The following is a 27,078-nucleotide window of genomic DNA, read 5'->3' as shown; positions in this document are numbered from 1 at the left end:
AAAACTGGCATTTTCAAAAATTAGGAAAGTTGACGGGTCCTTAAAGTCTTAAATGGTACAAGAAAGTCTTAATTGTGATTTCAGCAGGTCTTAAATGTGGGGACTGAATGACAATAATTGCGATTAAACTTAAAAAGGCTATTCATTCAATCAAGGAAAGATTATGACGCAGAGGTGCCCTGGGCACGGACTGATTATAGGCCCCCCTCAGTTGAAATTGCGGTCACTTTTCTTAAGTTCAAATAGCAATGGATTCTATCTACACTAAGTGAAAATAGCTTTTAGCAATATGTTATTTACACTAAGTGCAAATAGCTATAGATTATATTTACACTATGTTAAAATAGCAGGATTTTCTGATATTTATACTACTTGTTGCAAAATAGTGGCAATTATCTGCACCTCAGTATTGTATTACATTATAAAACAGTATGCAATAATAACGTATTGAGTGTAAATTATCATTTTGATTCAGATTATTAAATGAATGCCACTTTATTGGGACAATAAAGCCCTCCCTACACCTACCCTGATCCTACCTGATACTTTATTTTCAACTTTTTGGTTATTTCTTTCATTTTTATTAAAAATAAATACCACAGTACGCGCTTTACCATTTGACCACTGGAGATGTTGGATCATAGCCGGTTTTTATAATCTTGAGAGTCCCTTTAACACGTTGGTGGGCAGAATTAGTGTAAATAGCTATTTGCAAATAGGTGGGCTATTTGCACTAAGTGTAAATAGACACTCCGTTTACATTATCAAAGAACATTATCATTGACTTAGCCAGAATTAAAGCACTCTCAAAAACTCCCATTAATCACTGAAGTTGCTTAATTAATATCTTGCTTACATCGTACGCACTTCTGCACTTTGTTGTTTCTGATGAGAGAAATCGGGAGAAATTTCCTAAAGAAACAAACACTAGAGGCAGTAAAACTAAGACACCTTTTACTCCTTTTAACACAAATATACAGAGTTTTGATTAATAAAGCGTATTTTTCGCACAATTACTTTAAGAATATCATGTTACGACTTCAAAACAATATTAATATGCTGGGAGATTTGAAAACTGATGCTTTTGAATGTTAGCATCGCACATATCCAGCCTCGTATCTATGGGTTTTCATAGATGGTAAGTTTGTTCTGTAGCTCACGGAGTACGGAGCCGTACTTAGAAGGCGAGGAGCTCCGTGTAACTACGGTTCGACAAAACAGTTCAAATCTGCATAAAAGGAAGTTGAAATATGCACGGTTGCATCAACAAATATGCATATGTCAAATGCTGTCTAAAAGTGAAAACAGTCCAAAACTTCTAAACTTCTATTATGTCCAGAACGGTGCACCTGTTTATAGTTAAAACAAGTCTTAATGATGGATTTGTTTCTTACAAACATGCAGCTTTTCACTTTACTTGTGGAATAGCAAGTGATGTAATGCTAAATTTCTCCAGTTCTGTTTCGATGAAGAAGCAAACTCATCTACATCATGCATGGCCTGAGGGTTAAATTTTACATTTTTATTTAAAAAATGTATTTAGTTACCACTTGTAGTACACTTGAGTGTACTAGTGTATAAAAGATGTGTTCAAGTGTACTACAAGTTGTAACTAAATACATTTTTAATACAGAGAGAATTGTTAAAAGCACATTTTAGTTCATATTCACGGTGTCTCAAAATAGCTCAGTTGAGTACACTTAGATACTCTTATGATTACCTTAAGAATGACTAAAAAATAAGTCTTAGTATATTAAGAATGAAAATAGAACACTTTAAGTACATTATGGAAGTGCACTTTTTTCACCTGGGAAATATTCCTATGAAGACATATGCAAATCAAAGTTGCTACTATTTGTGAACTATTCATCTGTTAAAGTGATTCCAAAAAGTATTAAGTCACACTTAACAATATATTTTCTCTTCACTAGCTTCACTTCCTTCATCTTTGTTTCTTATTTACTTTTAATCATCTGTTTTTTTGACGATTTTAAGTGGATGTATGAAGTCAGTTCTCCTCAAGTTCACACAGGTGTCCTAGCAGAGAATCACAGGTGTAGAGAATCTCGTTAACTATCAACCATGATCCACACCATCTGACAACTAGAAAGTGCCATGCTTTAAAAAGTCTTGAATCGTTTGTTTTATTATTACAAACTTTATTTTGTGAAAATATTTGTCTAACAAAAATGCATTTGATTATGAAGGTATATGTATGCATTATGAAAGATAAATGCGTTGTGAATGTCTCGTGCCTTCAGCACATGCAAGCAGAGTCATGCATCAGCATGCACTACAGTATTAATTACTCCACCATATACAACACAGTACGGCAGGTCTATTGTTATTAATAGAGCTGAACGCGTCCATCATTAGAGCAATGTTCTGTGTAACTCGTTAACAGCCTCGGATCGTTAAAGTGGGGCTGGTGGGATGCAAAACAGTGGAGGCAAGGACTCAGAACATGATGTTTGTTGAGAATCAAAGAGTGGCAGCTCTGATTAATGTCACACTCTCCCCACGATCTGTCACAGCCGTTTAAGAAATGTGGTAATGAAACTATGCTGTCTATAAAGTCTAATTTACCTTTTCTCTGTTCTTTTTTTTTTCAGGAAATGTACAAAGCCAGCAAATATGAGGTTTCCCCAGATATGAAACTCGTTCTGCTGGCCTACAACGTGCAGCTGGTGAGGCCTGTGTTTATTTGGGTGATTTTATTTGGTTATCCGGAAATTATTCGCAGCGCTTCACTTTTTCCACATTTTGTTATATTACAGCCTTATTCCAAAATTCTACAGACAATACCCCATAATGTCAGTGAAAGAGGTTTGTTTGAAATCTTTGCAAATTTATTAAAAATAAAAACAAAAGTACATAAGTATTCATAAGTGCTCAATACTTTGTTGAAGCAATTACAGCCCCAAATATTTTGGGTATGATGCGCCAAGCCTTCATAATCATCATTTGGCAATTATCTGACATTCTTCTCCTCGCCTCTTCACCTCTCAAGCTCTGTCAGGTTGGGTGTGGGCCGACGCACATGTTCAGGTTTCTCCAGAAATATTTGATTGGGTTCAATCTAGGGATGGGCGATATGAATTCATATCTCTGAATTTTTTAGCTGATTTGCGGTATACGGTATAAATCAATAAAGTGGATCAAACAAATAAAGTGAATGTAAGCATGTAGGCATAGAGTATGTGCAAAAAAGGAATAAAATCACATTACATCCTAACATTGTAACATTGCAAGCTAAAAACAAAAATAATCCTTTTAAAACAGAAGTTAAATTTGCTAAACTAAAAATGAAAATAATAAAAAAGCATAGACTAATTGAGTAAAAAGGAGCTATTTTGATTAGCCCATTACACTTTACAGTTAGTCATACACATACTCTTACTTGTAGGTTTAAAATTCTACTTATGTCAAATTTATTGTCCAACTACAAATCTTTCAGCAAAATTTTATATTTTAGTCAGAGTCATTGCGCACCGTCTGTTTGGTGCGCATGCACACGGCGACACTCTTTCTAAATGAAGTCTGTGAAGATTAGCAGAGAATCGCAAAGCAAATGCTCATGCACTTCTGACAGAAAAAATGAAATATTTCCATGGCTTTTTTAACATTTACAGATGGAGAATATACCTGTGAAATGTAAGTTATGCATTAAGGAAAACACATCTCAAACGCATTATTATTAAACCGCACGAGTAGTATCTCTGTCAGCGGCACACAACCTTTCTGTCAGAGCATCTGACGGGCCTAGCCGCTTTAAACGGAAACTATAAACTATAGGGGTTTTCACTGTTAACTAGTTTCTTATTAGCATGCCTATTGTTAACGTATTGGCTGTTTATTATTACTTGCACATATTCTGCATGACCATATTCTACATCTCTAATCCTACCAATACCTAAACTTAACAACTACCTTACTAACTATAAATAAGCAATTCCTATTAATAGGAGTTTGAAGCAGAAGTCATATATAGTCTGTTAATACCGAGAATTGAACCATAATATAAAGTGAAAACACTATAGGCAACTATATCTTACAAGTTTTTTATAGACCTTCATATAAAACTTGTCACATGTTTAGAACAAATTGTATTATGCACTTTCTCCACAGCAGTTCAGAGTCTGTGTCCTCCCTAGATATTTTTTCAGATGCGCTTGTATCAAACTACTGTTTATCGATAGTAATGGTATTGCTTCATACCGTACGCTTATAAAAAAATATATCAATATATCGTACAAACTCGATACCGCCCAGCCCTAGTTCAATCCCAGACTGTGCCTGGGCCACTCAAGGACAGTCACAGAGTTGTCTATAAGCCACTCTTGCTGAGGGTCATTGTCCTGTTGGAAGGTAAACCTTCTGCCCAGTCTGAGATCCTGAATGCTCTGGACTAGGTCTCAAACTTTTGGTGCATTGAGCTTTTCTTCTACTCTGACAAGTTCCTCAGTCCATGTCGCTGAAAAACAGCCCCACAGCATGAGGCTGTCACCAGCACACCTTACTTTTGGGATGGTACTCTGCATGTGATGAGCAGAGCTGGTTTCCTTCAAACATGATGCTTAGATCTGAGGTTCATCAGACCAGAGAATCTTCTTTGTTTCTCAGTCTGAGGGTCCTTTAGGTGTTTTTTGCAAATTCCAAGTGTGTTTGAGGAAATGATTGAGTTTGGCCACACTGCCATAAAGCCCAGATCGGTGGAGTGTTGCAGTGATGTTTGTCCTTCTGTAGGTTTCTCCATCTGCATATAGTGACCATCAGGTTCGTGGTCCCCAGTCTAAAGCTCTTCTCTATCAATTGCTCAGTTTGGCCAAGAGGCCAGCTCTAGGAAGAGTTCTGGTTGTTTCAAACCTCTTCCATTAAGGGTAACAGAGACTGCATGCTTCTGTGAAACTTCAATGCTGCAGAAAGTTTTCTGTACCCTTCCCCCAGATCTGTGCCTCGATACAAACCTGTCTCGGAGGTTTAGAGACAATCCCTTGGACTTCATGGCTTGGTTTGTGATCTGACATGCACTGTTAACTGTGCGACTTTATATGGACAGGTGTGTGACTTTCAAAATCATGTCCATTCAACTGAATTTACCACAGGTGGACTCCAATCAAGTTGTAAACATCTCAAGGATGATCAGTGGAAGCAGGATGCACCTGAGCTCAATTTTGAGTGTCATGGCAAAGGCTGTGAATACTTGTACATGTGATTTTTTTTTTTTTTTTCTTTATAAATTTGCAAAGATTTCAAACAAACTTCTTTGACGTCATCATTATGGGCTATTGTTTGTAGAATTTTGAGGAAAATAATGAATTTAATCCATTTTGGAATAAGGCTGTAACATAACTAAATGTGGAAAAAGTTAGGTGCTTCTTCAGTGTCTGAAGAAACCATTTATGTTTTTTTTTTTTTATCATTCTGACCATTTTGTGAGTATTAATTGTTATTTTTCAAACCACAATATCCAGTCTAACACAAAGTCAGTTCCTTGCTGCACACCTAATTTCAGGAAACATCTTCCACATTAACCAAACAAACCAGAGGTTCTTCATACAGACTACACCTAAAGCTTTAGTGTGCAAACAAATGATGAAAGAACAAACTCGGAAGGATGTTAGAGTCGGACACCGCAGGTGACGAGTTAGTTTGATCAGGGCAGCTGTCGTAACAGAGCTGGAGGAGAAGGTGTCATGAGCGCTGGGACAGTGACACCAGAGCACTTCACACACACATGACAAGAAAGAGTGAGTCAAAGAAAAGAGTGTGAGCGCTGCTTCTGGTTTGTTATTCAGTGCCCGTCCCAGCATCACCTTGATGGATGACAACCTCATCCCCCAGCTGTCATTGCCTATGCTTATGCACACGCACACACACACACACACACACACACATTCATAACGCCCCTCATTCTCTAACTCTGTCATGGTGTTGCTTGCCCTTCACAAAGGAGCTCTCCATCTCTCTGCATCTGTAAGACAGAGGGAGGTGGTGAGTACAAGTGTTGAATGTTAATCTTTGACAGTATTAACAGCTCCACTACAGCACACGTGTCAAGCTCATGTCAGCTGTGAGCATATGCTGCGGTCAGCCCTCTGGCTCATGGACAGCTGTTGAAACTGTCCTCAGAGTGATACAACAGCGTTCCTGCCTTCTTCAGCATCTAAGGATTAGGATTTTATAAAATGAGTTAGTTCTGCCTCTGAAATCTGATACACACATTTACGTACATTTACGCACATTTACGTACGTTTTATATTTGAAGCACACCTGTGACCACACATTAGTTGAATTCTACATTAATGCACTAAGATGCAGCTTTACTTATTTATTTAAATCTAAAAATGTAATTACAAAATCTAGCCTTTATATTTGTTGGTTTAAACATACAAACAAATAAATAAATAAAGCACCACTGAGTCACATGCAAACCACTGACCTAAAATCACCCGATTTGAAGCGAATCAGCTGCACGGATTAATTATGTTACCTGTATGTAAATTCATTTTTACTTCAGATGTTATCTGCAATGTTTATGGTTTATTTTGGGCAGGATAAGCATATATTTAAATCTTTTAGGTGGGTGTGTCTACTGCGCACTGCCAACACAGGTAACTGATCCAACACAAAATATAACCTATTTCTTTATGTTGGCTACGTAATTATTCAGGAATTATTACGAATGCTGTTAATGAATCACTGTTGAAACATTTGCAGTTAGCCTACTGTACGATTAAAAATGCTATAACAAAATTACAATAACTGTACAAGGCTATATGTGTATACAAAGCATAAATCTTTCTTCATAATTCAGAATGAGCACTTTGTCATTTGTTATGTTGAGGTTCTGTCCGTCTGGTGTTTATCATGTTCATCTGATGTTCGCTACTCTAATGAACGTAACTTTTTTTAATAAACTTTTTTATAAAAAATAAATAAATTACATGCCTAGGGTGTTTGTATATACAGGGATACTTCAGATTTAAAAACGCTGACTTGTTAGGTGATGTTTCTCATTAAATTTGTACGATTTCAATGGAATGTATGGGAATACCAATATGGCGGCCCGGCGGCTTCACTTTCATGACGTCATGAGCAATCCAGGGGTACGTTCAGGCCCAACGTTTTGCTACGGTTTCCGGGTTGAACGACATGTTTCCTGGAAACGGTGTGCAATGGGGTTTGAGATATGTTATGTCTGAATCACTTTTTATTGTTCTTTTATCAGTTAATAGGCCCGCATTTTATAATTAAATGAAATTCAGACCTAATGATTTGAAAACTTCACTCTATTTCTAACTTCTAACTTTCTGAATTAAAATTTATTTTAATTTGTGCCAGTGAGTTTTGCACAGGAAAATAGTACTTGTATTGTCTACACAGAATGTGACAATTGACTGTATTTTTGCAACTGTATGTAAATGTTATTATTATTATTTTTTTTTACTGTAATTATGCTAAATTATTATTATTTATTAAACATTGGTGTCTTTTACATTTTGCTTTTGTTTTAAAAACCCAAAAAGCCATTTGAGGTGGTGTGTTACTGTGATTTTACCATGGTAAAAGTCTGTCCTCTTCACATTGTGGCTAAAATCACCCTTTAACTGTGCTAAAATCACTGTAATGCATAGCCTCTCAAACGTTATTGCTAGTAGAGCTTTTTGGTACTTGTAGTGGCAGTAACTGCTGTTCTTCCACAATTAATTTCTCTCTCTGTCTTTTTTTGTCTCTGTGTTGTTCAAACTCTCAGGTTTACGAGCACTCCTTCACTGCGGACTACATCATTTGCAGTCTGGAAACTCCGTAAGTCGCTGAGCTCGTATAACAGTCGTATTAGTTTCTAAAGTCCATTTGTCATTATAAACCAAGGAAACATCGATGCAGCATTTCACTGCTCACGTCACATGTCAAAGCCATTCACTGAATCTTTCCATACTGCTATCCTGTGGTCCTACCAATGAATTCCCAGCCTGTCTGTCCCGTGATTAGCACAGAGACGTACAGCTCATGTCACCTGTAATTTTTGGGCCTGCAGTGCACAGTGCAGAATAAAGCATCTATATTTATGAGCTCTGTCAGACGGAACCGATGCTGACACAGCGCTGGGCCGCTGCCCCGGCCGGATTTAACAGCACACTGGGATATACTATCACTGTTAGATTTCCTGCCGTAGGAATTCCCTCATGGAGCTTTATTCGCCGTGCTGTTGTGTTGGGCTGTGTAGTACACTGTGATGGAATCAATATCTGTTGGCACACGCTCCACTGCACCACATAGAGGAAGTGTGCACCGTTAGCCCTCTGAAGACATGTTTGACTGATTGCCTGTCTGTCTGTCTGTGTCTGGATGGTCAACTACTCTACTTGTCATGCAGTATCCAACTAGTTGATTAGTAATGGCTTTGCTTCTCTTTTACAGGGAAACGTGGATCCTGAACCCTCCAGAAGTGCGAAACGCTCATCTGCAGTATGCAGGATGGGGACCGCGAGGCCAGCAGCTGGTAAAGATGACATTTCCCACACTGTAAACAAAAAAATTGCAGTAAAAAACTGGCAACAGTGGAAAAAAAACACAGTAGGAATGTATACAGTGTAATGTTAATATACCAACCTACCAAAACCCAAAAATCTGTATTGTACCGTTATAATATACTGATAATCACCAAAATACACAGGTGGTAATTAGAAAACCAGGTAACACTTTATTTTAAGGACTATACTACAGGGCTGTCACTAACAATTATTTTGATAATCGAGTAATCGGTTGATTATTCTGCCGGTTCATCTAGAAATCGGATCACTTTTTACGTGACTTTTAAATTACTTAAAATACATATAATAGCAATGAGGCAATTATAATTAGTTTACTGTAAATAAAATATTAGAAGCAAGTAATCATATGGTTTTATTGAACAATAAAACAATATAATCATAACTTATGGACATTGTGTATTATATCAAATGCCTGCAGAGGGCGCAAACAGCCTGATGATTGTTTTCCACTAAATCTATAATATTTGATAGAAATGCTACAGCCACTGTCATTTCTTGAACAAGAGCATGTGGACATCAAAACATGCAAACTCAAAGCAAGGGTTTAAATTTTTATCTTGAAGTCGCGATGAACAGTTAGCTTATTTAGAAAAATAGTAATTTTCATCTGTTGCTGTAGGTTTATAAATGATTTACCTTATAAATATGATAGAATGGTGCACATTGTTCCCAGGTGAACGTTATAAGCAACTCAGACTCACAGCGTATTCAAAGATGGAGTTTGAGACGGTGCCGTGCATGTAAATGATAACTGTTTGTGTGGAGCAGCATTTACTGTGAACGGAGCCGCTCTGACATGCACGTAACCTACACGCATGTAAATAAAGCACATATTAAACTGGCAATGCATATATTTATTTAATTGAATTGCAGCCTTTGTGAATTCACAATAGCACCATGCTTTATAATGATTTTGAAATGGTTTTGATGTTTCATGCAGCCTTAGTAAACCTTCTGATAATGCTTTTCATGGATTTTCGTCCATGGAATTCACTACTTATGATGTGTGATGGTGGTGGAGCAGGTGAGGCCTGACCTAACATGCTGAGGTCTGTTGGTCAGAAAGTCCATAATCCAGCTGCAGAGGGAGGTGTTAACACCCAAGTCACCAAGTTTAGTGGTCAGCTTGGAGGGAATGACGGTGTTGAATGCTGAGCTGAAATCAACAAACAATATCTGTGCATATGTGTTGTTGTTTTCCAGGTGTGTGAGTACCGAGTGCAGTACTGTGCCTACTGCATCCTCAGTGCTTCTATTGCTTCTATAGGCAAATTGGTGTGGGTCCAGTGTGGGTGGGAGGCAGTTCTTGAGGTGTGCCAGGACCAGTCGCTCAAAGCACTTCATACAATGGGTGTGAGTGCTACGGGGCGGTAGTCATTCAGGCACGTTGGGGAGGAGTGTTTCGGCACTGGCACAATGGATGTGGACTTAAAGCATGTTGGCACCGTTGCTTGGGTGAGTGACTGGTTGAAAATGTCTGTGAAGACCCCTGCGAGCTGCTCTGCACATGTCCTGAGCACACGTCCAGGAATGCCGTCGGGGCCAGCAGCCTTGTATGCGTTGATCCGGCTCAATGCTGTGCAGACATCTGTGGAGGTGAGTTTGAGGGTCTGATGGTCTCCTGAGAGTGTGATCTTGGTGGCTGTCTCCTTGTTGTTGTTGTCAAAGCGAGCATAAAAGTCATTTAGCTCATCAAGGAAGGAGACGTCTGTGACCGTTGGAGTGGAGTTGCATGGCTTGTAGTCACTGATGACCTGGATGCCCTGCCACATGCGCCGGGGGCCAGAGTTGGAAAAATGCTCCTCTACCTTTAGCTTGTAGCAGTGCTTGGCCTTCTTGATGCCCCTCTTCAGGTTAGCCCTGGATATGCTGTAGGCCTGAGCGTCATCTGATCTGAAAGCAGTGTTGCGGGCTTTCAGCAAGAGCCGCACTTCCTTGTTCATCCATGGCTTCTGATTAGGGTACGTTGTGATCTGTTTCTCTGTTGTGACACTGTCAATGGAGGTATTGATGTAGTCCAGTATAGAGGTGGTATAGATGTCAATGTCCGTGTGAGAGCCACTGGCAGCCTGAGAAGCAAACATACTCCAGTCCGTGTGTTGAAACTTGTCCTGAAGTACAGACTCTGCTCCCATTGGCCACACTTTGATGGTCTTCACTGATGGCTTCACACGGTTGATGAGGGGTGAATACTTGGGGGTGAGAAACAAAGAAAGGTGATCAGACTGTCCGAGGTGGGGGAGGGGAGTCGCGATGTAAGCTCCAGTGATGTTTGTGTAAACATGATCCAAAGTTTTTTCTCCTCTAGTGTGGCAGGAGACATGCTGATGGAATTTGGGGAGCACTGTTTTTAAGTTGGAGTGATTAAAATCACCCGCAACAATAAATGCAGCTTCCGGGTGTACAGTCTGTTGTTTACTAATGGCCGCATGCAGTTCGTTCATAGCGAGCTTGGCATTAGCATCCGGGGGAATATAGGCTGCAGTTATGATGGTGGAAGTGAACTCCCGCGACAGATAGAAAGGTCTACACTTAACCATGAGAAACTCTAGGTTAGGTGAGCAGTGTTTTCCAACAATGTCAGAGTTCGTACACCAAGCTTTGTTTACATAAATGCACAATCCTCCGCCTCTGGTCTTGCCGGAGTCATCTGCCGTTCTATCTGCTCGGAGCGTGTAGCGTCCGGTTAGATCAATAGCATTATTGGGTATGTCGCTATGTAGCCATGTTTCAGTGAAAACCATGACATTGCAGTCCAAAAGTTTCTTACTATGGGTGATGCGAAGTCGTATCTCATCCATTTTGTTCACCAATGACCGCACATTAGCGAGGAAAATGCTGGGTAAAGAGAGCCGGTGCGGTGTTAGCTTTAGCTTAGCTCTTAGTCCGCCACGCTTCCCCCGCCTTTGTTTACGATCTCGGCGCCGCCTGTGAGCACTTCCGCCCGGCCGAGCAGAGTGCGTTGCCTCCGGTGTTCTGGAGATCTCCGGGATGAGTCGATGATTGGTTATAAGATTGTTGGAAAAGTGCAGACCGATATCCAAAAGCTCCTGTCGGGTGTATGATGTTAAGGCAAAGCTGTTCAGTGAGAACAGACCCGAGATGAGCAGGAAAAATACTGCAAAATTGCAAAAACTGGTGAGACGCTGAGCCTCGCGATGTGTTCGCGCCGCCATCTTGGTCATTAGGGTTGTGGGGTAGATGCGTATCATCTGTACTCGAAAACTGCGTATCATATGCACGCTAAACAAATTTGGTATCATATGCATGCTAAAACTGCGTTTTATATGCACGCCAAACACTTTCGTATCATATGGCCAGAGTCCATTTTTGCGTATTAATACCACAAATTTTAGTTTTTATTTGGTGTGCAATTTATACGCATTTTCACGAGACTGGGCTCGTAGAACTGTGCTCAATACTGCTTAAAACACTGAACACTGAGTGGATTTTTTTCACACACACACACACACACACACACTTAGTTGATGATTGGCAGGAAAAGGTAGAATGATAGACATGATAATGCATCAATTACAACGCAGAATCATGATTTTCATGGGACACAGTTAAAGGGGAAGCTAACATTACAGTAGATTATGGACTTGCCAAGCAACAAAACAAGTATTGTACCAAATATTGATCCTGAGAAATTGTAATACACAAACAGCAAATTGCCCTGAGCAAATATTGTGTACATGTGTATGTGTGTATGGCCCAGACTACACCACTGAGCAGTAGGGATGCCAAAAGTACTCATATTTTGGCACCAAGTAAGTACCAAAACCATATAATAAAATATCAGCAGTACAAGTGCCGTCTCTTTTTTAATGCGTGACTGACAAGCAGCTGCAGGTGAGCGCTCACATGTGTATTTGTATTTGTGCTCTATAAAGAGCGGCTGCGCCTCACGGTAATGCACCTGCACTTGTAAACAGTCAGATGCATTTCTTTGTTAATTTCTCATCTTGGCAAGGTATTGGTGTAAACGCACTCAGTTTGTCTTCAAACAAATCAGATTTATGTCAAAAGATCATATTGGTACACTGTATAAATGTAGCCTTATAGACCTACTCCCGTCTGTTATGGTGTGAATATAATAATCAAACAACAATATTGACCAAAAAGAGAAAATCACTCACTGCTCTGCATGTATTTCATGTTTGACTGTTTATTTGAATAATTATTGGTTTGCTTCATCAATAAATACTTGAAGGCTCCATGCCATTGTTTTAATTACTTTTTTTTAATAAGTTGTTTTTAAGGCTGTGTGATAGGCTTTTTTCAATTTGCGTGCACAATTAGAACAACACACAAAAATGCACAGCAATATTTACCATCATATACACAAGCACTCAACAATTTTGGGACAGGTAAGAATTTTATTATGGTAAGAAATGACCAAGGTTGTGACAATAACGCAGCAAAAACACCAATTGTGAAATATTATTACAATTTTAAGTAACCGTTATCGATGTGAACACATTTGAAAATATAATTGGCAAAGCTTTATTTTTAGCATCGTTCAGTTTTTTTTTAGAAATCATTCTAAAATTCTGATTGTCTTTACTGTCACTTACCGTCATCCTTGATGAATAGATTATTTAATATAACTCTTACTGACCCCATTCTTTGAACAGTAGTGAATTTTGTGCTAAAAAGTTTTAATACAAAAATAAAATTCACACATTGAAAAATTATACATTGAAACAATTCAAACCAATTCATGTAATTGAATCTACTAATTCTACAATTTGAAAAGTAAGTAAAGATCATGAATAACTGTTTAGGAAATATTCTGACCAAATAAAAGCAACCATCACAGTTTTCACAGTTTATGGCCCAACTTTAAGTGCTTAAAATATCGTTGTGGTATTGAAATTGATACGGAGTACTGTGAAATTGCTCTGATATTAGTATCAACTATTGAAATCTTGGTATTGTGACGAACCCAATCTGCAGTCACTTTAACCACTTTAGATCCATGAAAAGATGCAACAATAAAAACTAAAAAATCAAATTGCAGATGTGAATCACACGACTCTACCTCCTCTTCCTCGCTCCTTCTCGTCCTGGAAATAATCTCTGTGGTTTATGGCACAGGCACACAAAAGACTCTGACTGAATGTATGATTTCACATGTGGGAAAGCTCACCAGCGCGACATCTCAGAGACTTTATGAGTGTGTGTGTGATATTAAATAATTAGGACATCCTGTCGTTCAGGACACATCCTGTCAAGTGTCGTAGCCAAACATGGTATTACACATCTCGACATGCATATTAAATGTACGCAGCATAAAACTCTCCCCTCAGATTTAAGAATCTCGACTTTTTTCAATTACAGATGAGCTGTCAGTTCAGAACACCTTGAACTGAAATGAATTCAGAACAATTCAGCTCATCATATATTCATGGGCTTTACTACTTTATTGGCCTGGCAGAAGAATATTTCAGGATTTCTTCAGATGTTTGTTCTGGTTTTTATAGTCAATATCTGAGGAAATACAGTAGAAATGTATTTGAATCACAGATATTTATGGAAATTGCGTGCTTTTATAATAATCACACCGCATCCCTGTTATTATTTTTAAAGTTACCTTGAGACTTTTACACTTGCATACTGCTCCACTTTAGGATTTTGAAAACAGCATTAAAACCCATTGTGTATTTTAAGCTGTCATTACATTCGTACATGTTTCTGTCATATGAATGAGCAGTGCTTGTGTAGCTTTACCTCCTCCGTATGCTGTAACTACACCATCTGGTCCTGAAAAAGCATCTTTTTTTTTATTGACAGCCATTAAAGTTTAGCCATGTATCTTGGTCCTGTGCCATCTGCAGAACTGCCATTGGGATAATTGAAAATGCTAAGAGAGAGATCATGTTTTTCATCTCACCTTAATTCATTAAAACATCAAAATTGTCAAATGTATTTTTCAAAACAAACAGAATAGATAAAAGTCTTAAATGCCATTTGAAGATGCTTCTTTTAAGGGGTTGTTATCAAACGATGCTGTTCCCCAAAAGTACACATTGGCATGCTTTTAAAGAGTACTTAATACATTAAAAGAGTATACTTAAGTGCAAACTGAATGTAATATTTTTGAACACTTAACTGCATTTAGATGAACATGTATTATAGTTTAAATGTATATTACCAGTAATTGCAATTAGGACTATATGATCTTTAGAGTTGAAAAAAAAACATTGTATTAGTTTTTTTTTGTTGTTGCTTTTTTTACCCATATAAATGGGATTTAAATAAATCTTTATATTGAATTGTATTATTACTTTTGTTGTAAAGTGCACTGCAGAATACGGTGACAACATTTTATGGTAAACTAAAATGTACTTCAATGTCATTTCTATTCATAAAAAGTCATGTATTTATGTAATTACACATTTGTAACGATGACGATGCAATTTAGTACATATAAAATATATTAACTTTAAATGTAATATATAACAATACCCTACAGTTAAAATTGAAAACAAGAACTTGTGCTGCAGTAATATAATAATATAATATAATATAAGTGTACTAAAGCACGACAAAGATTATTAAAACACAATGATTTCAAAAGTAAAACTTTTACAACGTGCACATTATTAAAAGAAGCAGTCATGAAATTTATTCTCTTTAATTACATTAAGTTGCCCTTTATTTCATTAATATTATATTATCTGCAAGTACAGGTTTGTTTATATAAAGTACACTAAAAGTACACATTCAATACAATTAAGCACACTTCCGCAAGGGCCAATCAGTCAGTCGTTTTTGTCTTTCATTTGTTGTGTATGAAAGTCAGTTATCAGTTGTTGGTATTTGGTTTTAAAGTATGTTTAAAAAATCTTAAAATGCCTTAAATTCTGTTCCCTTATGCAGATACTCTGAATTTGCTTTATTTACTAAATCCGTGTGTGTCATCCAGTGCGCTGTGAAGTGGCTGTGGTGTGTTTAAGAGAGATTACAAATCAATGCTTCTCCTGAGCCAGTCCACTGTCAATAGTCTTTCTGATATGTTATCGACACACCTCACATTCAATGCTCCAAGAAAAACATCACATACCAACAGCATCAAGATGTTCTTGATGAAATTGGACCATACAGACTATGTGTTTCCCTTGATTTGAAAGGGGTCAGCGTGCAACAGTATATATTTTCACAAACAGCAGTGTAAAAAAAAACAAAGATTCATAACATTTAAAAATGTTATAGACCCCTTTCTACCGCCAACGATGGGTTTACAAGCACAAGCACACATACTGATGGCAGTGGAACATATTCAGAAATATTAACTAGCTGGTCCAGGGGCCAGATTCCCTGTCCACTCCAGCCATCTTCTTGTTTCAGATTACTTCATGAACCCTGAATAAAAAACCCTTTTATTATGTTGATAAGAATAGTGGAACTGCCTCTCGAATCTCATAACTTTGTAGTCTATTAGCAATTGCAACCCCAAAATACCTAATGCTATGTGTGAGTGATTCATAATTAAACCCATTGAAATAAACTAAAACATAAAAGGATATTTTACCATAAAATGAAAGTTCTTGAATGAATGTTCTTCCAAACCTGTATGAATTTCTTTCTTCGGTTGAATACAAAATTAATATTGATAACCAAATATTTGCTGGTATATAATATGCTCCCAGTCAACATTTTGTAAAGTTTAAAGTTGCAGAAAGAACACATGCTTGCCAGTAATATTGTACATATATTATTAAAATAACTGTTTTATATTTTAAAATATCTTAAATGTAATGGTAACACTTTAAAATAGGAAACACTTATTCATTATTAACTATGACTTTCCCTCAATAAATTGCTAATTTGCTGCTTATTAATAGTTAAGGTAGTTGTTAAGTTTAAGTATTGGGTAGGATTAGGGATGTAGAATAAGGCATTAATATGTGCTTAATTAGTACTAATAAATGGCTAATATTCTAGTAATATGCATGCTAACTAGTTAAGAGACCCTAAAATAGTGTTACCGATGTAATTTATTCAGGTGATAGCAAAGTTAAATATCACATGGTCCTTCAGAAACCATTCTAATATGCTGACTGATGCTCAATTATTACTAATTGTTATTATTATTATCATCAATGTTGATTTTTTTTTTGTTTGTTTCTTAATATTTTCAGAATTGTTTGATAAATGGAAAGTTCAAAAGAGCACCAGAAATGGAAATTGCTTCTAACATTAGAAATGTCTTTATGGTCACTTTTGATCAGTTTATATTAAAATGATTTCTGAAGGATCATGTGACCCTGACGACTGCTAAAAATTCAACTTTGCTACTACAGGAATAAATTATGATCACACTGTAATAAAAAATCCGTAGTTTTTACAAAATAATTCTGGCAGCTGTGGTTGCCAGAATAATTTTGTAAAAAATACAGGAAAACTGTAAACACATTTACAGAACAAAACTGTAAAATTTTCAATTTACAAACAGGGAAATTTGAATGTAAACCACTAAATTCAACAACACACACTGCTATTAAAATCTGTTTTGTTCCTTTAACATACTGACAACCACCATAATAATGCAGGCGGTAAAAGAGAAAGCCACATGAAGAATCAAAGCTCATCACAAGTAGCTTCACCACAAGCAGAAGTATATCACTGTAAAACGTTTCGTTGTAAATTTACAGTAAAATACTGCCAGCCACTTACTGTGTTTTTACAGGACTACTACTGTAAACAATATTTACAGTGTAGTACTGTAATTAACAAATACAGTATTCCTACTGTTATATCATTTTTTACAGTATTAAACTGTTATGTACAACATTATTTATTTTTTAGTGCTTTTCATTCTGTACTCTTAAATTGAATTATTTACATAATTAAAAATATTTTAATTGGATCTCCAACAGTGATTACAATAGGAAGTAGAATACAACATTCTACGAGTTTTAAAACATTTAATTTTTTTTAAAGCATAGACAAGAAAATTGCTCAATGTGAACATATGAGCCGAAATGCCAACTGTATCGAAAACTTGTAAAATGCATTTAAGAGTTAACAATTAGCACTTCATTAACAATGCAGTCTTTTAATGTACATTTAATGAATGGGAAGTTTTTTTGTTTGTTTTTTTTCAGAAATATGTTTTAAAGTGACCCAGAAACTGATATAGTCTGGAAAAAAATTAATAAATAAAATAAACCTGCCTTATACAAACATATTGGCTGAAATGCCAGCTGTAATTTTTTTATAAAACAATTAAAGTACAATTTACAGTTAACAACAGAGCATTAACAAGGCAATAATCTTATTTATTTATAATGTACTTACTTTTAATGAAAAATGGCCCAGAGAATGAAAGTCTAAAAAAAAAGGATCTAAACAAAATTCCATTCAAAGTCTGCAAGTTTTCGCAGAAGAGAAAAAACCTGCGGGTTAACAGTGCTGTTCTTTTTTTTTTTTTTGCACATGTCCAGTCTTCTTTGAAGTCACTTTCTCTTTCTTGGCCTTTGATCCACGTTCAGGGTTGATATCGAGAAAGCGTCTAAAAGGCAAAAAAGAAAAAAACAGAAGTGGATATTATGTATGTGTCTATACATTAGACCGCACATCATTTGCAACCAGATTTTCCTCTTTAAGTCTTCTTACTCAAATTGCAATTTTGCCAAAAAAACTTTTGAAAAATCAAGTCATCTCACTTCACTGAGCAAAAACAAAACATGCATCCAAACAAAACATTCCATTTTGTTTTATCAAACTGTATTCTGCAATCAAGCAAGTCATCTACTTGTGGGTGATCAACTAGATGATCAAGTAGGGCTGGACAATATGAATAAAAATGTGATTAAATGTTGGATGATGTGATGAATAATGCCAAACACCATATGCTATTTTTCACATTATATTTGGAAACCAACCAAATATGCCATATTCAACAACATTTTATCTTCTTTTGTGGCTGTTTAAGCACTTTTGGAAGTGGGGTTGCCAGATTTAAAGTTTTACTCTACATCTTCGTTGTCTGCTTATCTCATAATTTATTAACAATATTGTCTCCTCGTCACCCCTGAATCAGGTCCGATCACAGTTTCAATAGAAATGCAGCCACAGACACTCAGCTTAGAGCACACATTGCTATTCACACAAAGGTGTTGCCAGACTCCAGTCCAAACCTTTGTGACTTTAAGTTAATTTAATTGCAACACTTGTGTAAGCACAATGTGTTTACATGATAACGTTAAATATGCAATATATCGTTTAGCCCTATAATCAACTGTATAAATTGTTTGTGAAGTTCTTTACAAATACTGGCAAGACAAGGTTAGTGACAATTCACTCTAACATATATGAATGGCAAATATGCAAATGTCTAACCTCTAAACAAACTCAAGGCTGCATGCTGCCTCTTCTTGATACTGGAGGTTGAAATTGTGGAATGAGGCAAAAGGCCAGAGACAAAGTTGGGCTGTGCTCCTTCACACACAACCTGACCTTCCATGCTCAACATCCACCGCTGGTTACTTAGAGATTTGACCTGAAAATTAAAAAAAATAATAAAATAAACAAGTAAATAAATAAATAAAAGAAATCCATTGTGGTATTATTTAGTGGTCTATACATAGTGCTACACAACTGTTAAAAGAACTGAAATTTGTGCAACAAGGTTTACCATTTCATTCTCTTTTAGCCAAAGTAGCATTTTTGGGTAAGGTTCATCTTTGACACAGCGGTGCTATAATGTATTTACATTTATAACAACAAACTATTTCCTAATTAATGGAATAGTCTTGGAGGTAGTCCTAAAGTTAGTTGCAGCAGGACTTCATAACCACAATCTCACTGAAGTGAACAGTTGATTATTCTGTATGTTGTATATTAAAATGTATTTTATATTTCTCATACCATCAGCACTCTCTGCCTGCCTGTTTGTTTGTGACAAAGCACCACTCATCCATATAATGTCAGTGAATAGTGACCAGCATCAAGCTTTTAAAAAAACAAAAGCTAAAGTATCACTGAATAATTCCACATGTATATTCCAAGTTTTCTGGGTGTATATGGTAGGAGTTGGTAAAAAACTAAATGAAATGTAATGCATTATTTCATTTAAAATATAGTAGGTCAAACGGCATTAGAACTACTCAAGGATGACTTTTAAATTTAAGGTAACTAACACTTTAATGTTTACATACCAGGAATTATAAATCGTGGACTCTGGCAAATGTAGAGATTGCTGGACATCAGATGGAGTTGTAAATTCCTGAAATTATATAAAAAAAAAAAAAAAAAACATCAACAGAACCAAGCATAGCATTTTTGTTAACACATGGACTACAAATGTACAAACGTGAAGCACTTACGTTAACTCTGGCTCTTGATCAGATTATTCATCCTGAAACGAAAAAAAAAAAATCAAAAGCACGTCGGTGTCCGTGTAACATTTACTTTAAGTCTATATGCCATTGCAAGAGGGAATCCTCAATACATTTTTGCAAACATCTTTTGTGAATCACTTTGTATTATTTGTTATTTATTTATTATTGAATTAAAGGAAGCGTGAATCGATATTTTAAGTAGAAACTACTTAAGATCGCGTTGGAGTGGTTAAGGCTGACTTTACATCATTTGCCATAGCCCTGTGCACAGCCGGTGTGAAAAACATGCTTTTTTTAGCCTTAGAAAGCTGAAAAAGCAGAAGTATTTCCTGCAGACAATAATAGATACCTTAAGATAGTCCTTATCAGTGTCTGCATGAAATACCTCCACTTTTGATTAACGCTGTTGATACAGTAACTTAAGCCTTAATCATTCAACGCCATCTTAAGTTGAATCACATAAACATAAAATAATAGCCTATATAATGTCTACATTCACTACTGAACTCGGATGAAAGTTAAACTGACACTCGGTAACAACTCAATAATTTATCTCTGTAGACTTAATATACAGTGATTTGCATTAAACTGTATGCCCCCACACTACAAATAAAAGAAAATCATATATGGAAATATTATCTGTGGCAGCTCTTTATTCCCAGGACACTTGTTTGTAAGGATTAAGTTTCATTCATTCATTTATTTGATCTTTTATCATTGTTCGGCATCTCTAATAATAATGAATCTTCGACTTGGTTCATTATTTATTTGCACAGCATCCACAATAAACATCGATTCAAAGCAGCTTACAGTAAGTTCTGTTACCTCTATAATGGCTTAATTCTTTACACTGAGCAGATTTACTGGGCAATATTGTGATATATAACAATGCTAAACGATCCACTGTTTAAGATCTAGCTATGTATTATCCCCTTTAAAAAATAGGCATGGTTTTGCTGCTCTAATCAAAGTGTTTTAGCAGTTAGCCTATATCAGTACCACTGTAGTGAAGGAGACTGAATGATGAATATATGCAGCCTCTCAGACAAACCACAGAGACATTGTTTTATTTAAAGAGATTTACTTATTAGTCCGTTTTATTCTAAGAGTATGTAAGATGGTTTTACGGTCTGCTTTTTTCTGTGGTGATTTGCATGTGTTTACCCTGTGTGCCCCTGAGCGTTACATAAAACATGGCGGAATCCGACGCGGCGTGACGTAGTTTGCCAAGAAAAAAAAAAGGATCGACTTACCGTATCAATACTCCGACTAATAATTGTCCATCTTTTCGAGCTCCGAAGTCTATTTAGCATAAATTAGATTATTCAGATGGCAATCGATTTCCCCATCTTCTTATGCAGCGTCGTACATTTTCTGCTGCGTCATAAGCAGCTACAGAGTCGAAGCTCACAAAAGCTTAAGTTCGATACTAACGTTACTCACAAATTCACAACCCTGGCATATCTCATTACAAGAATAATTATTCTATTCAGATAAATCCACTGACAAATTAAGTCTGCCTGTAATACTGGCACAAACATCTGTTTGTCTGTTCACATCACATCACATCTGAATTGAGCGCGAAAGAAAATCAATCCCACAATGCAATGCGCTTACAGTATGATACTGTATTACAAATTTAGCGGGCTGAAAACAGAAAACTGCTGTATATTTACAGACATTCTGCACAGAGTCATTCATGCAAACACAAAACACCATCATGGTAACACACATGATACTTAAATAATGCAATAAACTTTCATTAAACAACAGAAAATGTAACATAAAACCCAAATGTACATAACTGATAACAAAAACTATTAAAAAACAGTATCAGTTTACAGTTTTTGACTGTAAATTATACATTTATTTGTTATTTTTACTTCTAAAAACTGTACAATTAACAGCATTTTACTGTAAAATTACATTAAATGTATGGTTAGATCTTTTACAGTTTTTCCCTGTATATAGTACAGGAACTTACTGTTAACATACTAAGTTTTTTTCATTTAGATGAAGATTTTACAGTTAAAATTACACCTATTTTTTACCGTGCACACTTTAATTTGGGGACAAATTATCACTATTAATGAACTACTACCTATGTATTGTGCCTCAGTAAACTCATAATTTGCTGCTTATTAATAGTTAATAAGGTAGTTGTTAAGTTTAGGTATGGGGTAGGATTAATGGATCTAAAAAATGGTCGTGCACAATAATGTATGAAGAATTGCAGAGTTATTACTATATACTAGTAATATGCATGTTAATAATAAGCAACTAGTTAATAATAAGAATTGATCCCTGTACTAAAGTGTTTCCTAAATTACATTTTAATATATTTAAAAAAAAAAGTTATTTTAAATTGTAGTAATGTTTCACAGTATTACCGTTTTTACTGTGTTTTTAGTCAAATAAATAAGAGACTTCTTTCAGAAACATTATATCATAATTTTTCCAAACTTTTTACCAATAGTGTATATTTATATCTTTAAGGGAATACATTAATTAATTGACAGCAGTACTGGAACACCAACTGTTATTTTACCTGAAATGAGCTCTGAATATTAATGAAGTTGCACCAGGAAGCGCAACAAAAAATGAGCTTCAATTACAGTATTCAATGAAGGTCAAAGTAAATGAGAAGCAATGGGGGGGGGGGGAATTCAATACTGCAATCACAGACATTCCTATCTGAGAACATAGATTTCTCAGAGGACTGCCGGGTTAGTTGAAAAACATTGGGCAATTCGCTCTTTAATTTTTTACAGAGGTTGTGCAAGCAAAACACCGTCATGTTTGATTCAGACAAGGTTAGTATGTCTGAAAGACAAATTTACCTGACCCCTTTAGGCAAAACTGATCCTTTATGAAATTTAAAGAGATATACATATATCAATCAATCGAAGTAAAAAGTAAAATGAGCTTTTATCCAGATCATTATCCATTTATTCAGATTTGACTTTGGTTAAAAAAATATTGATTCATATTCAAATATTGCAAATATTTGTAACTTTAAACTAAATAAATCATTCTAGCTGTTGGCAAAAAAAAATTATAGATAGAGAGTGTTCTTTTTCATTTCTGAGTGCAGAGGTTATTTTAAATATGGTGCTACGGAAGTGGTTTTATAAATGAAGCCACCAGGTGACTCCTCTGAATGTTTAGAAGTGATCTTGACTTGAATACTGACACTCACTTCAGCAAAAAAAAAAAAAAAAAAAAAAGAGTTGATGTAAAGGCCTGAGTTACTGTAAATGAAACGACGTCTTTGAATCTGTATGATCTCTCTCAGCCAAACTGTCCTTGACGTACTAAGAAAACATACAATAACTTTCAGAACTGACAACCTGCCCAGTCCTAAACAAATAAATAAATAAATAAATTTTTTAAAAAATCTAAAAAAAAATTCTGACAGACATAAATGAGAAACTTGACTTCCCGAGTCAAGATGAAAGCAATATAAATATGATTAGTCCTAAAAAGCTAAAGCTAAAGAACTCACGTTTAAATGTGTAAAGGTTAACAAAACCTTGTTTTTGTGTAGCAGCTGCTGCCTTTAGATCCTTGTGAATCATTTTGATGTTATAAACCAAAGGGTGATGCTTGATTATTTCTGTCTGACCTCAACTGAATCACCCAAAATTAAAAAAAAGAAATTGCTGAAAATGTACAGGCTATCCAGGATGTAGAGCTTGTTTCTTTATCAGAACAGATTTGGAGAAATGCTCACCAATGGATCCTCTGCAGTGAATGGGTGCCGTCAGAATGAGAGTCCAAACAGCTGATAAAAACATCAGAAGTAATCTACACAACTTCAGTTCGTCAGTGAATGTCTTCAATGTTCGTAATAAACAAACTCATCATAAAGGTGTTTTTAAACTTCAGACAAACACTATATCAATGCTTTCTCAGGTGAAAAAGTTCTCTCATCTGAATTGGGAGAGAGATATGCACAGATCAAATACTGTGTATAAGCGAAAACAGTCCAAATTATTTCTAAACCAATATATCAGTGGGTTTTGATGTGAGAGGATAACTGGGGGTTGACTTTTTCACTATAAGCATTATTATAGATTATGGATTTGTATTTTGGCCAGAAGCATCAGTTTAATTATAGATTTGTTTCTTAAAACATGCAGCTTTTCGCTTCACAAGACACTGGAGTTGTTTGGATTGATTGTTGTGATGTTTTGTGATCAGCTATTTGGACTTTCATTCTGACGGCACCCATTCACTTTAACTATTGCTTTAACAACTATATTTAACATAATAGAAACCATGGACCAAAGAACTGTGATACCTGCAAAGGGGCATTTCTTAAAGCCACAGTAGCAAAAACCCTGAATGTTTCTAAGGGTCGGAGAGAGGGTGAAAACAAAAACAACTTACTAATATTATAAATGGATCTCAGGGTGAAAAAATGTGATAATAAACACTGTATGATATGACTCCTTTAAAGTTCTCCATGCACACTGTAAATGTCATCCCCAGTGAACCCCCTCCTGGGCTATCCATCAAATTTTGATTGCAGCATGTTTGTGTTTCTATCCATTTCTATAGATTTTTATATTTGAGAATAACATCTACTACCGGGCCACTGTGGAGAACAGATCCATCCGTCTGGTTTCCACTGGGAAGGAGGGTGTGATATTCAACGGCCTGAGTGACTGGCTCTATGAAGGTATGAAAGATTTGTATAAAAACATGGACATTTGTTTTAATGCCTTGCAAAGTTAAATGAGGTTTTGTCAGGACAAGGATTGGCCAGAAAAATCTTTGTTTTTATTGAGACCTGAGAGCTAAGGTGAACATTCAACAAATAAAAAGCAAATATGCATCTTAAAGAGTAGCCTACAATGTACTATAATCTTCATGAAACAAGTTGTGTCTGATGTAGAAGAGGCAGATGATGATAGATTCTGTGCATTGTGTGCAAGTATCAAAACAAGAAAAATCAATATCCCTGCATCTCCCAGAATGCACCACTGCCTTTGACAAGACTCTTTGGTTGTGGATTTTAGCTTAGTGTGCTGCGAGTCTCCCATTTAAACTTTAATCTGGGCTCATATTGAGGAGACTGACCCTTGCCATGAGTTTATGAGGCGGCGAAGGTCTCGAAATTGACACTTATTATTTATTGAAGGGGATGAATGTATTAAAGAGAGCAAAGACTCATCCTGACCTATTTCTGATGCTCAGTCTCTGTGCTTTGGTTTTCAGTATGTATGATTTATCTTTCCATTAGTCATCCACCATATTTGCAATTATTTTCTTTTCTTTTTTTTTTACTTATTGATTGGGGTAGTTTTGGCGAATCTGATTGGACGACCCACATTCAAAGGCATTGTAAAACACCTATTAATCACACACCTGTGATGTCATTTGAATTCTATATTAATGCGCCAAGTTTCTTGGTAACCATAAACAGACTACAGGGTTAACGCCATCATGCTGAAATCATTCTTTGACATTTGGAATATACAGCACATCTAGGTGCATTGGATACATATGTGCAAATGCATTATAGTTTATATTAGTTAAATATATTAAATGCAATTAGCTGAACTTAAGTAATTACACATGCTTTAGTAGGTTAATCAACAAATCAAAGCTCAACAAAAGTAATTAAAAAATAATGATGAGTGTGTGTGTGTGTGTGTGTGTGTGTGTGTATGTATATATATATATATATATATATATATATATATATATATATATATATAACAATTTAAAAATTGTTACTTTGAAAAACTTAATGCCTCAGAAAAAAATTCAAAAAGTTTCTCAATATATTCAGGTATTCAGGTTTACTCAGCCAATTTATGAAAACTTGATATGCGAAGTAGCCTTAACTGGCTTTTTCCGAGGCAATAAGTTTGCAAGACTTTTTTCAAGTACAGTTAACAAATCATCCACAGGGAATGAACATTATATGTAGAGTGACACACTCTACACTCCAGAGGCTGTAATACAGAACCTTCCTATCTTGATTCTGGACTTGATTTGAATAAATTAAATTACCATGGTTAATTACCATGGTTATAAAGATAGGATAGGATACTAAGTGAGTTGGTGTAATACAGCCCCAGGACTCCAAATCTCAGAACTCTTTTTCCAGTCCGTGCTTCCCACATTGTGATCCAACCTGTTGGTTCAAGTTTACATGTGACCCATGGACCCTCTCTGAACTGTCCTTGACTTCCTGTCCATGGGTTTTAAGGTCAGTCATTGTTCATGTGAATGGCTCACAGCCGTCGAGTTCACCCACAGATCCTCTGAATGATTAATGAATCATCAAGCTTTGTGCAGTCTGAGGCTGTTGAATACAAATCCAGAGTCTGTTCTGTGTTTGGAGGAGAACAGGTGGCCATGCATTCATTGACGATGGAGTTTATGCCTGCTGGACCCTTCTGGATATGGAGTCCCCTGATGTGCTTAGGGAAAGGTTAATGTATGTTAATTCAGATTACCCATGCCAACCAAAAAAGGCTAAAACAACCGATATCCATCATTACAAGAGCAGTTTAATTCCTCCAGCTGTATAGAGTTGCATTAAAGTCGAATGATCCACAGCGTCCATTTACTTAATGTGATTTGAAAGTGGCTGAAAGTTATTACGAGGAAAATGTTCTAATCAACTTCACCCCTACACATTCTCCTCTCTGTAATTTGGAGATCAAGAATGTAGATTGTTGCATTGTTGTGAGTATGCTTTCTTAGAGTAGTTCATCACTTTACCGAGAGGATATTAATTGCCTCAATCAGTCGGCATAATCAATGCTGAGTTTTAATTACCCCTGGATAATCAGTGAGCCGCATGTAGTTCTTGCTGTGGCAGACCACGTCTGCTCTAATGAAGATCATGAAATGAACCCTGCAAGAAGCTCGAAGTAAGGCACAGTCTTCTGCGTGTTCGCAAGATCGAAGGACGTCCCATTTGGCATTTTATGATTCAGAAAGTTGCTCACAAATTACTGCTGTCCTTTTTGCCAACCTGCAACAGTGTGGACTTCACAGCAGCGATTAAAGTGTAAAGAAGCCTGATTTCTGTTTTATTTTAAAATATAAAAAATACTAAAACCTTTTTGGAGCCTATTTGAATATTTATTTGCAATCAAAAATATTGCTGTTTGAGACACTCCACTAGAACTATTTTTCAAGAA

The 27,078-nt window shown here is 36.1% G+C and overlaps 1 protein-coding gene across 1 annotated transcript in view; it reads left to right on the top strand.

The window, feature by feature from the left end:
* The window catches only part of LOC306863237 (A-type potassium channel modulatory protein DPP6-like), a gene marked incomplete at both ends in the record, with an annotated part of 182,326 nt that overhangs the window by 117,011 nt on the left and 38,237 nt on the right, over positions 1-27,078 (top strand). The window contains 4 exons of the mRNA XM_079406481.1: positions 2,613-2,687; positions 7,757-7,809; positions 8,425-8,506; positions 24,476-24,596. Of these exons, the coding sequence (XP_079262607.1) occupies positions 2,613-2,687; positions 7,757-7,809; positions 8,425-8,506; positions 24,476-24,596 (331 nt within the window). The remainder of the gene's footprint in view (positions 1-2,612; positions 2,688-7,756; positions 7,810-8,424; positions 8,507-24,475; positions 24,597-27,078) is intronic.

The sequence above is a fragment of the Barbus barbus genome (genome assembly GCF_936440315.1).
Source record: "Barbus barbus genome assembly, chromosome: 44".
Lineage (NCBI taxonomy): Eukaryota > Metazoa > Chordata > Actinopteri > Cypriniformes > Cyprinidae > Barbus > Barbus barbus.
Note: the sequence above shows the minus strand (reverse complement) of the source record. Positions and strands in the feature narration are given on the sequence as shown.